The sequence below is a fragment of the Myotis lucifugus genome, unplaced genomic scaffold (genome assembly GCF_000147115.1).
Source record: "Myotis lucifugus unplaced genomic scaffold, Myoluc2.0 scaffold_295, whole genome shotgun sequence".
Taxonomy (NCBI): Eukaryota; Metazoa; Chordata; class Mammalia; order Chiroptera; family Vespertilionidae; genus Myotis; species Myotis lucifugus.
The window spans coordinates 462,936-476,242 of record NW_005871343.1 but is presented as its reverse complement, the minus strand read 5'-3'; the positions used below and the strand labels follow the sequence as shown (position 1 = coordinate 476,242).

The 13,307-nt window shown below is 42.1% G+C and overlaps 1 protein-coding gene across 1 annotated transcript in view; it reads left to right on the top strand.

Annotated features, from left to right (window-relative positions):
* NTRK2 (neurotrophic receptor tyrosine kinase 2) overlaps positions 1-13,307 on the top strand; it is a 312,980-nt gene that overhangs the window by 252,735 nt on the left and 46,938 nt on the right. The window contains exon 20 of the mRNA XM_023763642.1: positions 1,756-1,990. Within this exon, the coding sequence (XP_023619410.1) occupies positions 1,756-1,990 (235 nt within the window). The remainder of the gene's footprint in view (positions 1-1,755; positions 1,991-13,307) is intronic.

The following is a 13,307-nucleotide window of genomic DNA, read 5'->3' as shown; positions in this document are numbered from 1 at the left end:
GGGGAAATCACACACTGGAAAAGTTAAAAGTCTTCCCCAGACCATGGTGCTGGACACCCCAAAGACTGGGAAACTCCCCACCTCCCTGTCCAGTGCTTGTTCTCTGAGAATACAAGAACGGAAGATCAGATGACAGCATGTTTTGGAAATCAAGGAAAGGCGGAATAGCTGTGGGCTGGAGCCCTGCTGGAGCAGGGTAAATGCCTGTGCTTGAGAAGCTCATCCCACCTGGGGTGGAGCTGGTGGGTAAGGGGAGAGGCAACACCAGATGGGGGTTGTTGGAGAATCCTGGCTCTCTCATTTTCAAATCCTCATACCGCTCTGGAACCCTGCAGGTCCATTCACCACTTTAAAATTCATTTTAAATCCTCTATTATTTATTTTAAGTTCTTCAACGTGTCTGGAAAGGGATGTCATTGGCATTGACTTTGGGAGGAAGAAGCCCTTTGACCAGGCCTTTATTCCTTGCCCCCTCAGGCCACCAGGGGCAGTGACACCAATGTTGGCTCACCACGCAGGGTTAGAATGGGTAAAGCAGGTACTGATTGCATATCCTAAGAGCGGAGGCGCTCCCTGAAACAACTATCAGTGTTGCAATGCCTTAAATCAGCGATGTTTAACCACCGTGGCAGGCACACTGGTGGGCAGCAAGAATTTTTAAAACATGCATACCTGATTATTTAGTCAAAGGCACTGACTTCCCTTACATGCATACCTGATTATTTAGTCAAAGGCACTGACTTCCCTTACATTGTCAAATAAAAAATAGCAACAGCCAACACAACAATAGCCATGTGGTGTGAATGAGTCAAAATTATACCTATTTCTTTTGTCAGATCGGCAAAAAAAATATATTTTCCTGTTCGTTGCAGAATTTTAATAATTAGCTTATGTGTGCTATGAGATGAAAAAGGTTGAAAATTGCTGCCTTAAATCATTCCTGGGAAAAGATAGGAGAAAGAGAAGATAAAAAAAATCATACTCTCCCCCCCCCCAAAAAATATATATATATATAAAGAAGAAAACTTGTCCAGTAAAAGAATGAATGTGTTGTGATTCAAAGAATGTTGCCTATGTGGTGGACAGTGTGTGCTTTGAGCTGGAGATCGGGGAGAAGGGTGGGCACAGGAGGTGGCACTGTTCATGGAGAATGAATGTCCAAGCTGAGGATGCCCTGGGATTCTGATGACCTGGGCTTACTAAGATGAGGGCAGCTTGGAAACCATGCCCAGCTGCAGAGCAGGTAGGATCGGGGAGACCAGAGTTGCCAGCTCTGGCCCTGATGGGGCACTCTGGAGGGACTGCCCTGAGTGTGTGTGTGTAGGGGGGCGGGGCGGGTGCTGGGCTGCAGCATGTGGCTGGGAGGGATGGAGGGTACGGGCTCAATGATCCATTGCTCTAGAAGAGCCAAACTCTCCACCTGATTGTGATTTTGTTGTTGGGTTCTTGTTTGTTTGTTTTGCTTCAGCCACCTACTGCTTTTCAGAGTCAGGGGACTACTTCTGAAGCCCCTAAAACATGAACCTGTCTGTATGTTGGGGGTGAGGGGTACCACTCAGGCCCACGTGGCCCCGGGATTCTGGACTCTGTGGGAATGGAAGCCTGGGTGCTTTTGAAGTATAACCACGGGTGAAGCGTCTTTTCCTCTTCTGCGTGCTAAGTCCGGCTGCGTCTTTTAGCACCAGTAGCTGATGGGGGCAAAGGGCCCCTCCAGGCAAAGAATTCCCTCAGCAACTCCTTCTGTGTCCTCCGCAGGGCGCACGGACCCGACGCTGTGCTGATGGCCGAAGGCAACCCGCCGGCGGAGCTGACGCAGTCGCAGATGCTGCACATTGCCCAGCAAATCGCAGCGGGCATGGTCTACCTGGCGTCCCAGCACTTCGTGCACCGAGACCTGGCCACCCGGAACTGCCTGGTGGGCGAGAACCTCCTGGTGAAAATCGGGGACTTTGGCATGTCCCGGGACGTGTACAGCACTGACTACTATAGGGTGAGTGGCTGCACCCCTAGGACTCCAGGGCCTGGTTATATTATTTGCTCGGGCTGCCATAACAAAATACCATGGACTACGTGGTTTTAACAACTGAAGTTTATTTTCTCAATGTCCAAGATTAAGGTGGCTGCAGGGTTGATTTATTCTGTTTCTCTCCTTGACTTTCAGACAGCGCTTTTCCTCTGTCCTCCCCGGGTTTTCCTCTGTGCATGCACCCCCTGGGGTCTCCGTGTGGCTAAATTTCCTCTCCTTATGTGAATACCAGTCAGACTGGATTAGGGCCTCATTTTAACTCAATCACCTAATTAAGGCCCCATCTCCAAGTACAGCCATATTCTGCGGTCCTGAGGAGAGCACAGTTCGGTCTACAACATTCTCCTGCTCTTTCCACACCTTTCAGGTGTGTGGTCTCTCCATGAGGGCAATCCTCAGCCTGAGAATTTTACCAGGGAAACCTGAGGGCCTGGGGAAATTCCTAAGGGCATGAGGTTAAAGGATTTTGAGGTTTGCACTTGATTCTGTGAAATTATGTCTGAAGGCTTTGTTTGAGGTTTGACCGAAGATGAACTTGTTCATGGAAATAATGGTACCCCAGACCTTGGAAGTTCCCCCATGGAACCGTCTTGGTTGAAAGTAGATTAGCTGGTGGTGTTGCTGTGAGATGCAAGAAGCACCATCCTGCAGGTTTCTGAAGAGCCCCACCCAGTCCAGAAGCTCTAAGGGGTTGAGTTATAGACAATCATTCAAATCCACCGATTACCAGCAATTGGCCCCTTTGGCATGTTAGATTTGCTAACTGAGATCTTGGGACCTGGGTCTGAGAGAAAAGGGATACTTCTGGAAACCTCGAAGTCCTGATACTGAAAGCAAAGGTTCAGGTGGTGTTCCACCACCTCAAAGCCTTGTGTTGCTGGAATTTCAAGGGTAGAAGAAGAGAATAGGAAGGAAAGGGAGTAAATGCGCTGTGTGTATATAGCCTAAGACAGTGGTTCTCAACCTTCCTAATGCCGTGACCCTTTAATACAGTTCCTCATGTTGTGGTGACCCCCAACCATAAAATTATTTTCGTTGCTACTTCATAACTGTAATGTTGCTACTGTTATAAATCGTAATGTAAATATCTGATATGCAGAATATATTTAGGCGATCCCTGTGAAAGGGTCGTTCGACCCCCAAAGGGGTCTCGACCCACAGGTTGAGAACCGCTGGCCTAAGAGGATAAAATGGATAATGTGACTAACTTTATAATAAGGTAGGGCTGGTGAAGAAAAGGCCTCTCCTCGCCTTTACTCTTCCCTTGATTTATTCGTGAGGAGGAGCCTTCTCAGTTTGTTTCCTGTAGTTCTCACTGCGGCCTCACTCACCTCCAATGCCTCTGCACTTTAGCTGAGCCAACTGTGCTACAATTAGTCTAAGACAGCGATTTTCAACCTGCGTGACACAGCATAGCGGAGTGCCCCAAGAACTTTTCAAATATGCAGTACCTGACTCTGTAGTCAGGGGCACTGACCTCTTTTCCCTTAGATTGTCAAATAAAAATTAACAACAGCCAACACAACAATATCCATGTGATATGATGAATCAAAATTACACCTTTTTTTTGTCAGATTGGCAAAGAATATAATATATATTTTTGGTGTGCAACAGAATTTTAGTAATTAGTTTATGTGTGCCATGAGATGAACAAGGCTGAAATTCACTGGTTTAAGACAATGAGTTTATGGCCTTGGTGTATATTCTTCTGTAGATATTTTTTGTGGTGTGTTATTTTTTTCCTTTGTCACCTCCATAGGCATTGTCCACATTTTGTATAGCAAGGAGTGGAGACCAAAATTAAAAATGATTATCTTGAGTGTATTTGTAGAAAACATGAGCATAGTCTCAACTTCAAGTGTTCAGAGTGGAGCTTCAAAGCACCTGTCCTGAGTTTAGGGACGGCTAGTTTGATCTAGATATCTTAAATGGGGGAGGGGGGTGTTATTACCAATGGATGCATCTCCTCTGTTAGCTCTGCTTCTTTGGTGGTAGGTGGGGTAGGGGCCTCTCCCTGTTCCCTTTAGTGGTGCTTCCCAAAGGGAAAGCTTTGCTGAGCTTGATGAGCATCTAAGGGAGAAACACATGGCCCAAGCAACAGCTTTCTCTTTAGCAGGAAGTTAACCAAGGTCTCAGAGTGTCTGGCACAAAATAAGTGCCCAATAAATGTTTTCAACTATATCATTATCCAAATCGATTATCCACCCAATTAAAAAATTGGCAAAGGATTGAAGTAGAGATGTCTCCAAAGAAAATACACAAATGGCCAATAAGCACATGAATCGATGCTCAATATCATTAGTCATTCGGGAAATGTAAATCAAAACCACAATGAGATACCACTTTATACCCCCTGGGATGGCTGTAATAAAAAGACAGACAAAAACAAGTGTTAATGGGGATGTGGAGAAATAGGAACCCTTATAAACTGCTGGTGGGAATGTAAAATGGTGCAACTGCTTTGGGAAAACAGTTTGGCAGTTCTTCAAAATGTTCAACATAGAGTCACCATATAACCCAGCAATTCCATTCCTAGGTATACACCCAAGAGAATTGAAATCATACGTTCACACAAAAACTTGTACACAGTGGAAATAACAACATTATTCATAATAGCTATAAAGTGAAAATAATCTAAGTGTCCATCGATTGATAAACAAAAATTCATAGTTTGTACAGTGGAATATTATTTATTAATTAAAAGGAATGAAGTACTGATTCATGCTACAACATGGATGAACCTTGAAATTACTATGGAAAGTAAAAGAAGCCAGGCACAAAAGATCATATATTATATGATTTCAATTTATATAAAATGTCCAGAATAGGCAAATCTATAGGGACAGAAGGTAGACTAGTAGTTGCCAGGGGTTAGGGCAATGAAGAATGAGGAGTGACAACTAGTGGATATGGACTTCCTTTATGGGATGATAAAATTTTTCTAGAATTGTATAGTGGTCATTTAGTGTATTTGAAAATACACTAAAAACCATTGAATATGTACATTTAAAAGGTAAATATTATGGTATATAAATTATATCCCAATTTTTAAAAACCTGAAAAAGGAAAATACTAGCCAAATAGCGACATTGGATATAAGGAGTTAGTCTTGGTCATTTATATATTATAAAAGCACTGTCACTTGTCACATACCATATTTTATCATTTGTTAAAAAGAAAACCCTCCACTTAGATGACATATTCCTGAAGTACTTCCTTCGGAATTGATTGGAGAAAAGAATAATTCCCAGTTCCTTTATCTGTTAAATGTTCTTGGAACTCTCCCAGTCATTAAGAAACGTGCTTCTGGCGCCACTTTATTCAGTCCTCCTGCCCCCCACCAGTTGCAGCTGCAGGGTTTGAAATAATGTTCAGTTGGTTGTTTGTTGTTCCCGCTGAGGAGAAGGAAAAGAACCAGCCTTATGTTAGCTCAGTTAAAGTGGGAAAAGTGGGTGAGGGATGTAAGATCGGGCAATGTGATAGTAGCCTAGGAAAACAAAAAAAGTAACCTCTAAAATTTCAAAATGATGGTTTGCCTTTTGGTTCCATGAAAGTATTTATCATCATGGAACTCCTTTGCAGAATTTTTTTTGTTTTGCTTATTAAAACATCAAAAGCAGCCCAGCTGGCGTGGCTCAGTGGTTGAGCATCGACTTATGAACCAGGAGGTCAGGGTTTGATTCCTGGTCAGGGTTCATGACCAGGTTGTGGGCTGATCCCCAGGAGGGGGTATGCAGGAGGCAGCCGATCGATGATTCTCTCTCATCATTGATATTTCTATCTTTCTCTCCCTTCCTCTCTGAAATCAACAAAAAAATTAAACAAAAAACAAACAAACACCAAAAGCGTATCAGTGGAGTCCATGCCATTGAGTTTGTCAGATAGACAAGCAGAGGCTGTTTCTCTGTGTTTGCAGGTGAACTCCAGAACATCTCACAGCAGCTATTTGCCAGAACACTTTTCGCTTTCACATTAGTTATTTACCTGTTGCATCATCTATAAGCTTGGCATCCAACCCCTCCCCACCAGGGTGCCTCTTCATCTTCTCTGTTATAGCAACTGGGAAATGTGTTCTCCTTACAGTTCGGGTTTCTCATTTGCAGACACCTTTTCTTCTTATTCTCCTCTGGTCTTCACCCTCCAAGGTGACAAGCTGCTGTAGCTGATGTGGCTGGCCCTTAGCTATGTTAAATACCCCTTCCGCCATAGTAATGGGGGAGGATTTTCGTGTTAGCCAAGGGTATCTTATATAGAAGGATGGTGATTAGGCCTGGAGTCAAATTTATTGAGGAGTAACATGCCCCTTGTCTTTAAGCAAGAACCAGTCCCACTGGCAGCCCAAGCCTTCTGCTCATAGTGGCTCATGAGCAGCGTTGTGGGGTGGCCACAGCCCTGTGCAATCTGGGGCAGCAGGGGCAGGTGGCAGCTGTTCTTCCATCATGAAAACGGCTGCCTCAAGGCTTCCACCCTGTTGCAGCTGAGCTAATTATATCTTCCCAATGAAGGAAGAAATCGGAATGCTGCATTTGCATGGAAACCAGCCTGATTTGGTGGGTCCAAAATTACTCTAGCATTTATGTTCTCTGAATTGTTTTAATTAGCAGCTCTGCAGTACTTGTCTTTTATTTCGTTTTTATTCCTTCCCACCACTGGCAAAAACTGACGTTTAAGGAACATCTGAACCAGGTTTCTGTCACATTCTGCCTATGACAGACCTAGGATCTCACTCTGCGTGGTCATTACTGTGCCACAGTGGATCCACTGAAATTTTTCTAATATGCACTTTGGTGGTTTTCACCGTTTGGGTCCGACATGTGTTTAAAATGAATGTGATCTGTTGGTGAATAGAGGGCCCTAACCTCTGAAATCCTAGTTTTTGTGTCTTGTTCTTCTTTGGGCTTTAGTTCTTCTTTGGGTGGTAAGAAATTCTATCCTTTAATTCATCTTCCACTTAAGGAAAAAAAAGGAAGCAGAATAGGCAAATTGACTTAGGGTGGACATTGAACAAAGTAAATGAATATAACTTGACTAAACAAGGTCATGGTCAGAATCCTAAAGTGTTAAAATGATATTAGTCCAAGAAATCATCTTTAGGTGCTCAATCCTGGTTTATTAGCTGCAGAGAGAACAGAAAATGGGTTGTACTAAAATCAGCAGATAGAACAAGTAGCAAAAAGAACTGATTTGAACTTCAGGGCCTTTTCCTTCCCACTCTGGAGTAAGAGGGGTGATGGACTAGGAAATAAAGTCCTGAACCACAGAGGAGAGGAGAAGGCTTAGATAAGTTAAGAACCGAACAACCACATAAGAAATAATCAAGAGGTAACTTTCATAACTCAGTATTTGAAAAAAGTATGCTTAGTTTTAAAGGAATATTTTCATGTACTATGAACATTTCTAGAGAAGACAGGTAAGTAGGCAGACTAGATAGATGATAGATAGATAGATCTTGACTCATTTCACAAATATTTTTAGTGTGTTGCTGTGTAAAATGCTTATGTCATTTTCTCTGTGAATGCCTGCTAATTCTTAAGAAGCAATGCCAGCTTCACCTGCTCCCTGACTTCCTCCAAGCAGAGTAATTGCTCACGAAATTTGTGTGGTCTCTCAATACTTCATATAAATCAGCATTACAGCATAGAGCATGTTGCATCATAGAACTTTGTTCATATATGTTTCTCACTGATATGAGAGCAGGAAGAAGACAAGTCTTATACATCTATGTATGCACACAGTCTGGCTATACGAGGTGGCCAATCAGTGATTGTTGAACAAGGCACACACCAGGAAAAGCCTTTATGAATGAATCTGCTTAGCCCTGTGGATGAATACGGAAGATACTCAGCTTTACAATGGGCCTGGTTCTGAGGTTAGGAGCACTGACTTCAGGAAGTAAAACTAGAGATACAGGGACATTCTTAGCTCAGACAATTTCTTTTCAATGGAGAGCTCAGAGCTACAACTTACTTGCATGTTTTCTATAGTAGAAAAGCTTCCTTTGGTATACTCTTCCTAGAGCCCCTCAAAACCAGGCCCAGCGTTCACTTTAAGAGACAACACAATCTCTTCCTGAAACAAGAATGCCCTCAATGTCATTAACTCTCTTTGAATGTATCATTTCTTATCTTCCCCTTTAATGTATAACACTTACATGATGGTCCTTAACATTCACATGAGCAATTATAGACAGTTCTGTTTGCAATCTTTTGATTAAACTGGACCCAGAAACATAAGAGTTTATTTATTTTATGAAATCATCCTCCATTTATGTCCTATATAACACAGAGAGAGCACTGTTGAGAGGAACCTGCCAGGGAGAAATCAGAACATTGAGTTCAGACTAATTCTATATTAAACTAGATTTGCATAAATTGTTTCAAGATTCTAAATTGGCTTAGTTTGTATTCAAGCCTTCCTAAGAATCTTTTCCATATGCTTTGGAGTTACAACAATGTGGGTGAGTGTTCTTTCACTCATTCATTCATTCAGCACACATTTATTAAACAGCTACTAAGTGCTAGATGCTGTAATAGATACTAAAGGAATCCAGATAAAAAAGACACATGGGCTGTGACTTGAGGCAGTTTTCAGACTTGCGTCAATGTGATAAATGCAGGAATAGAGATAAGTACTGGCAACCCTAAAGAGGAAGCCACCAGCCTACTTTGGGAAATCAGAGTAGGGTTCACAGAGTTGAGACATTTGAGCTGGTATTTAAGATACAAACCCTAAATTGTTCTATTGGCAAGAAGGCTCTGGGCCAGGAGGGGAGGGAGACATTCTTGGCATAGGGGGCAACATATGAAAAGAGATGGCAGTATAAACATCACAGGATGTGTGGCCAGGGAATGGGACTCTGTTGCATGCATCTGAGATAACAAAGTAGGCTATTTAGGCTATTATCAGATTTCACAGGGGCCTGTTCGCCATGCCAGAGACTTTGGACTTGGTCCTTTTGGCAGTGGGAAGCCACTGAAAGTTTTTATGCCAGAAAGTGACATATCAGATTGTATTATGTCAGCTTATGAAAATAGATCCACCCAACAGATTCCCAGATCCCCATTCCTGCACATCTTTGATTGGACTAGCAGTAGTCGACATACTGGTGTTGTCGCAACCCGCGGCTCGCGAGCCACATGCGGCTCTTTGGCCCAAAATACCGGCTCTTCCACAAAATACCGACTTCTGCACATGGGCCACGAAGTTTCAATCGCACTGTACGTGCGCGCCCGCACGTGGTATTTTGTGGAAGAGCCACACTCAAGGGGCCAAAGAGCCGCATGTGGCTCACGAGCCGCGGTTTGCCGACCATGGGCCTAGAGCAGTGTCCCTCAAACTGGTCTATGAACTGTCAGTGGCTGTTCACCAACAAATGAGATATAGGATCACCAGGTAAACAATAATTCCCTTGCTGTAGTCCTCAGTCTGTATTACTGTGCTGTGTGGTCTTTTAGGACAGGCTATTGAAAGTGGCCAAAGCCAGCAAAGAAGAATTGGCCTGGAGAACCTTTGCCCAGGTCTCTGGTCCTATCTATTCCCGCAACCAATGAAGACTGTTAGCAGGAGATGGGATAAATCCTCTATGTTTTTTTATTGTCTTCTGAGTCCCTTATTCCTGAAGTCAATAGCCCATATGCATTGTACATAGAAGGGCTACGTGCTGAAATTAAGTATGTGTTTAAGTGCAGTGGGAAAGAAGGTAAATCATAGACGTTGGCTTGGATGGGCCGGAAGGATTCTGATTTCTCAAAGTTCTGGAAGATACCTTCAGTGGGGACGCTCTCCCTTTTACCTCCCATTTTTGAAGCAGTCAGGGCTCAGTCTCTCATGCTGGTGACATTTCATACTTTTGCATTATTTAGACCAGAGCCCCTTAAAAAAGGGAGGTGGCAACAAAGAGTTTATGGGGTATAGAGGAAAGAGCTTCAGACCGGGGTCCTAAAGGCAAAGATTCAAATCTGATTTGCCTTTTCTAACCTTATGATTCTATCAGCTAGGAGTGCATTTGGTCAAAGGTAGAATTACGCTGCTAGTGGTGGCCTCAGCAGATAGGAAGTTGGTTTCCCTCGTGTGATGAGAAGTTCACACGTGGGCAGTTCCCAATTGGTTCAGAGGCTTTCCAGTGTCAGAGCTATGGCTTTGCACTTGACTTTTTCCTGTGTTTTTCCTCATGGCTACAAGAGGGCTGTAGCAACTCCAAGCATATAAAAAAATACAATTGGAGGAGGAAGGAGGCAAGGCGAGTGCAGGGAGCAGATAGGTTCTTCCTTTACACCTTCCTGTCATGAGAAGTAAATCTTTCCCAGGACATCCTCTCTGCAAAAACTCCTCTTTTAACCTCATGGGCCGCAGGTAGGTCAAGACTAAGGGCTGAATTCAGTTGCACAGATCAATGGCTTGTTATCAAAGACATAGACAACTGGGATTCCACCATCAGGAAAAAGAAAGCAAATGGCTTTAGGGAAAGAAAATTATGTCAAACTCACCTTATGAACCATCATAGCCTCTGTTTTCTTATTTGCAATGAGCTCCTCCCTTTAAAGGTTGTTGAAGACAGTAAATGGAAGTGGCATGTAATCATTGCTCTTTGTTCCTTTGTATGCAATGCATCCTTTTTTTCTCAGGCATCTTTAAAATGGTCTCTTTATTGCTGGTCTTGAGCAATTTGATTATATGTGATTTGGTATACTTTTATTCCTATTCTTGTGCTTGGATTTCTTAGATTTGTGGGCTTATAGTTGTTATCAATTTGAGTTTTTTAAATCATTATTGTTCAAATATTTATTCTGTTCCCCCTATGTACCAGCTAGAAATTCCAATTTCACTTATATTAAGCTGCTTAAAGCTCGCTCATGGCTCACTGAGTTCTTTTTGTTTTGGATTCTTTTTTATGTTTCAATTTGGATAGTTTCTACTACTCTGTCTTCTACTTCCTTTAGCCTTTCTTCTGCAATGTCTAGTTTTTTATTATTTTTTAGTTGTACCATGTGTGTCAGTCTTGGATCAATATCCATTATTGATTTATCTCCTCATTATGGATCATATATTTTCTTGTTGCTTTGTATGCCTGTAAATTTAGATTGGATGCTAGACATTGTGATTTAATCTTGTTGGATGCTAGATATTTTTGCATTCCCAAACATATTTTTTAAATATATTTTTATTTATTTCAGAGAGGAAGGGAGAGGGAGAGAGAGAGAGACATATCAATGATGGGAGAGAATCATTGATCGGCTGCCTCTTGCATGCCCCACACTGGGGATCGAGTCTGCAACCCAGGTATGTGCCCTTGACCGGAACTGAACCTGGGACCCTTCAGTCCGCAGGCCAATGCTCTATCCACTGAACCAAACCAGCTAGGGCCCAAACATATTTTGAGCTTTGTTTTGGAGTCTGATTATATTGCCTTGAAGCAGTTTGATCCTTTGGTGTGTTGCTATTAAGATTAGGCAGTACCAGACCAGTGGTTACTTTAGAATTAATGATTCCCCAGTACCAAGGCATAAACTACTGAGTACTCAATTCCCCCTGAATCATGAGGATTTTACTCTGCTTTGTAGGAACAGTACTAGTTCTGGTTCTGTGTGAGCACTGGGCACTATTTTCACTGATCCTTTTTGGACAGTTCTTCCCCAGCCACAGATAGTGTCCTCACATGCATGCACTGATCAATACTCATTTGAATACTTGAGGGGCACCCTCTGCAGATCTCCAGAGTTCTCTCTTCTCTGGCATTCTGTCATTTCCACTCTTTCCACTCTAGTCTGGTCTCCCCAGACTCTCCACTCTGTCTTTTCAAGTTATGGAACATACTGGATTCTACCTTGGTTCCCCGCTCTTTTCCATGAATTAACGTTGGTGATCATAGGACTCACAATTATTTCTCATCTATTGGGGATCACTATCCTTCATTGCTTGTTATCTAGTACCTTGAAATAATTGTTTTATATATAGTTAAGCCATTTTTTGGTTGTTTCAGGTGAGAAGGCAAATCTCTTTCCTGTCACGCCAACTTGCCCAGAAGTAGTAGCCAGTTGCCATCTCTCTTGGTAACAAATATGCTGTTTGAAAAATCTATCAGTGAACCATTTATAAACTACAGTAAAGAAAACACGTTCTCCCATCTCATTAGAATAGCTACTCCCTGTAAAAACTCCCCTCTTTTTAATTAAATAACTTACATTTAAATAATACTTCTAAAATTAAAGTTTTCCTGCTTGCACAAGATTATTACTTAAGTCGGAGAGTAGATTTTCTTCATCTCCAGTGAATATTGAGCAAGAGGAAATTACCTTAGCTTTCCTGCTACCTCTGAGAGATTCCCCCAGCTCCAAACGTGAATTGGTTCAAGAAGGCTTTGGAGAAAGATGTGTGGACAGAATATTAATAAGGCTTTTCACAGTTCACATTTTTCCCAGTCTTTGTCCTTTGGTCAGGGACAGAACACCTTGGATGGATAAATGACTGAATTAATCCTAGATAGTATCATCTTTCTTAGCCAGGCCTTCAATATGTAGATATTGAGTGAGACATGTCCTTTTCCCTAAAGAAAACCTCAAATCTGGAGAGTAGAAATAAATGAATCATCTGATTCTAGGTAGCGTGATACATGCTGTGAAGACTAGAAATAAATTGACTTTTACTGGGAGGTGAGATAAAATCTGGAAAATTCTTTGGAAGAAATAATATTGACCTAGGTCTTCAAGGCAGAATTACAGATGGGGTGTTGTTGAACTGAAAGACTATAGCGAATGACTGAAGTTATAAACAAGACCAGATGGCCTGATTACAAGTGCTTCTTGGGGAGAATGTGTACCTTCTCATTGCGCCCTCCATCATGCCTCATGATGCTAGGCACTTCTAGGTTCTTACTGATTATAATTGACCAAAAGGAGGTTCCAAAGAAGATTGTATCATATTCTTCTTGGAAGTCTTTGAAACTGAAGATACTATCCACTGTAGTGGATCTTGCAAATGGAGACCACTCCTAAGTCCAAGCATGCCTTGATTTCATCTCCCAACTCTCCATAAAATTTTCCTAGAATTCTGTCCTCATGTAGTTATTTTCCATTTCTGCTTGATCTGTTAGTCCAGATATGAAGAACTATAAAACCCTTAGGCATTCACTTTGTATTGTATACAGATGTTGAATTACAACATTGTACACCGGAAACACATGATGTTACATAGCAATTTTACCTTAATTTAAAAAGAAAACTTCAACAGATTGTTACAACAACCTAACCTGATATTAGATATTTATAAAGACATTAAAAACACC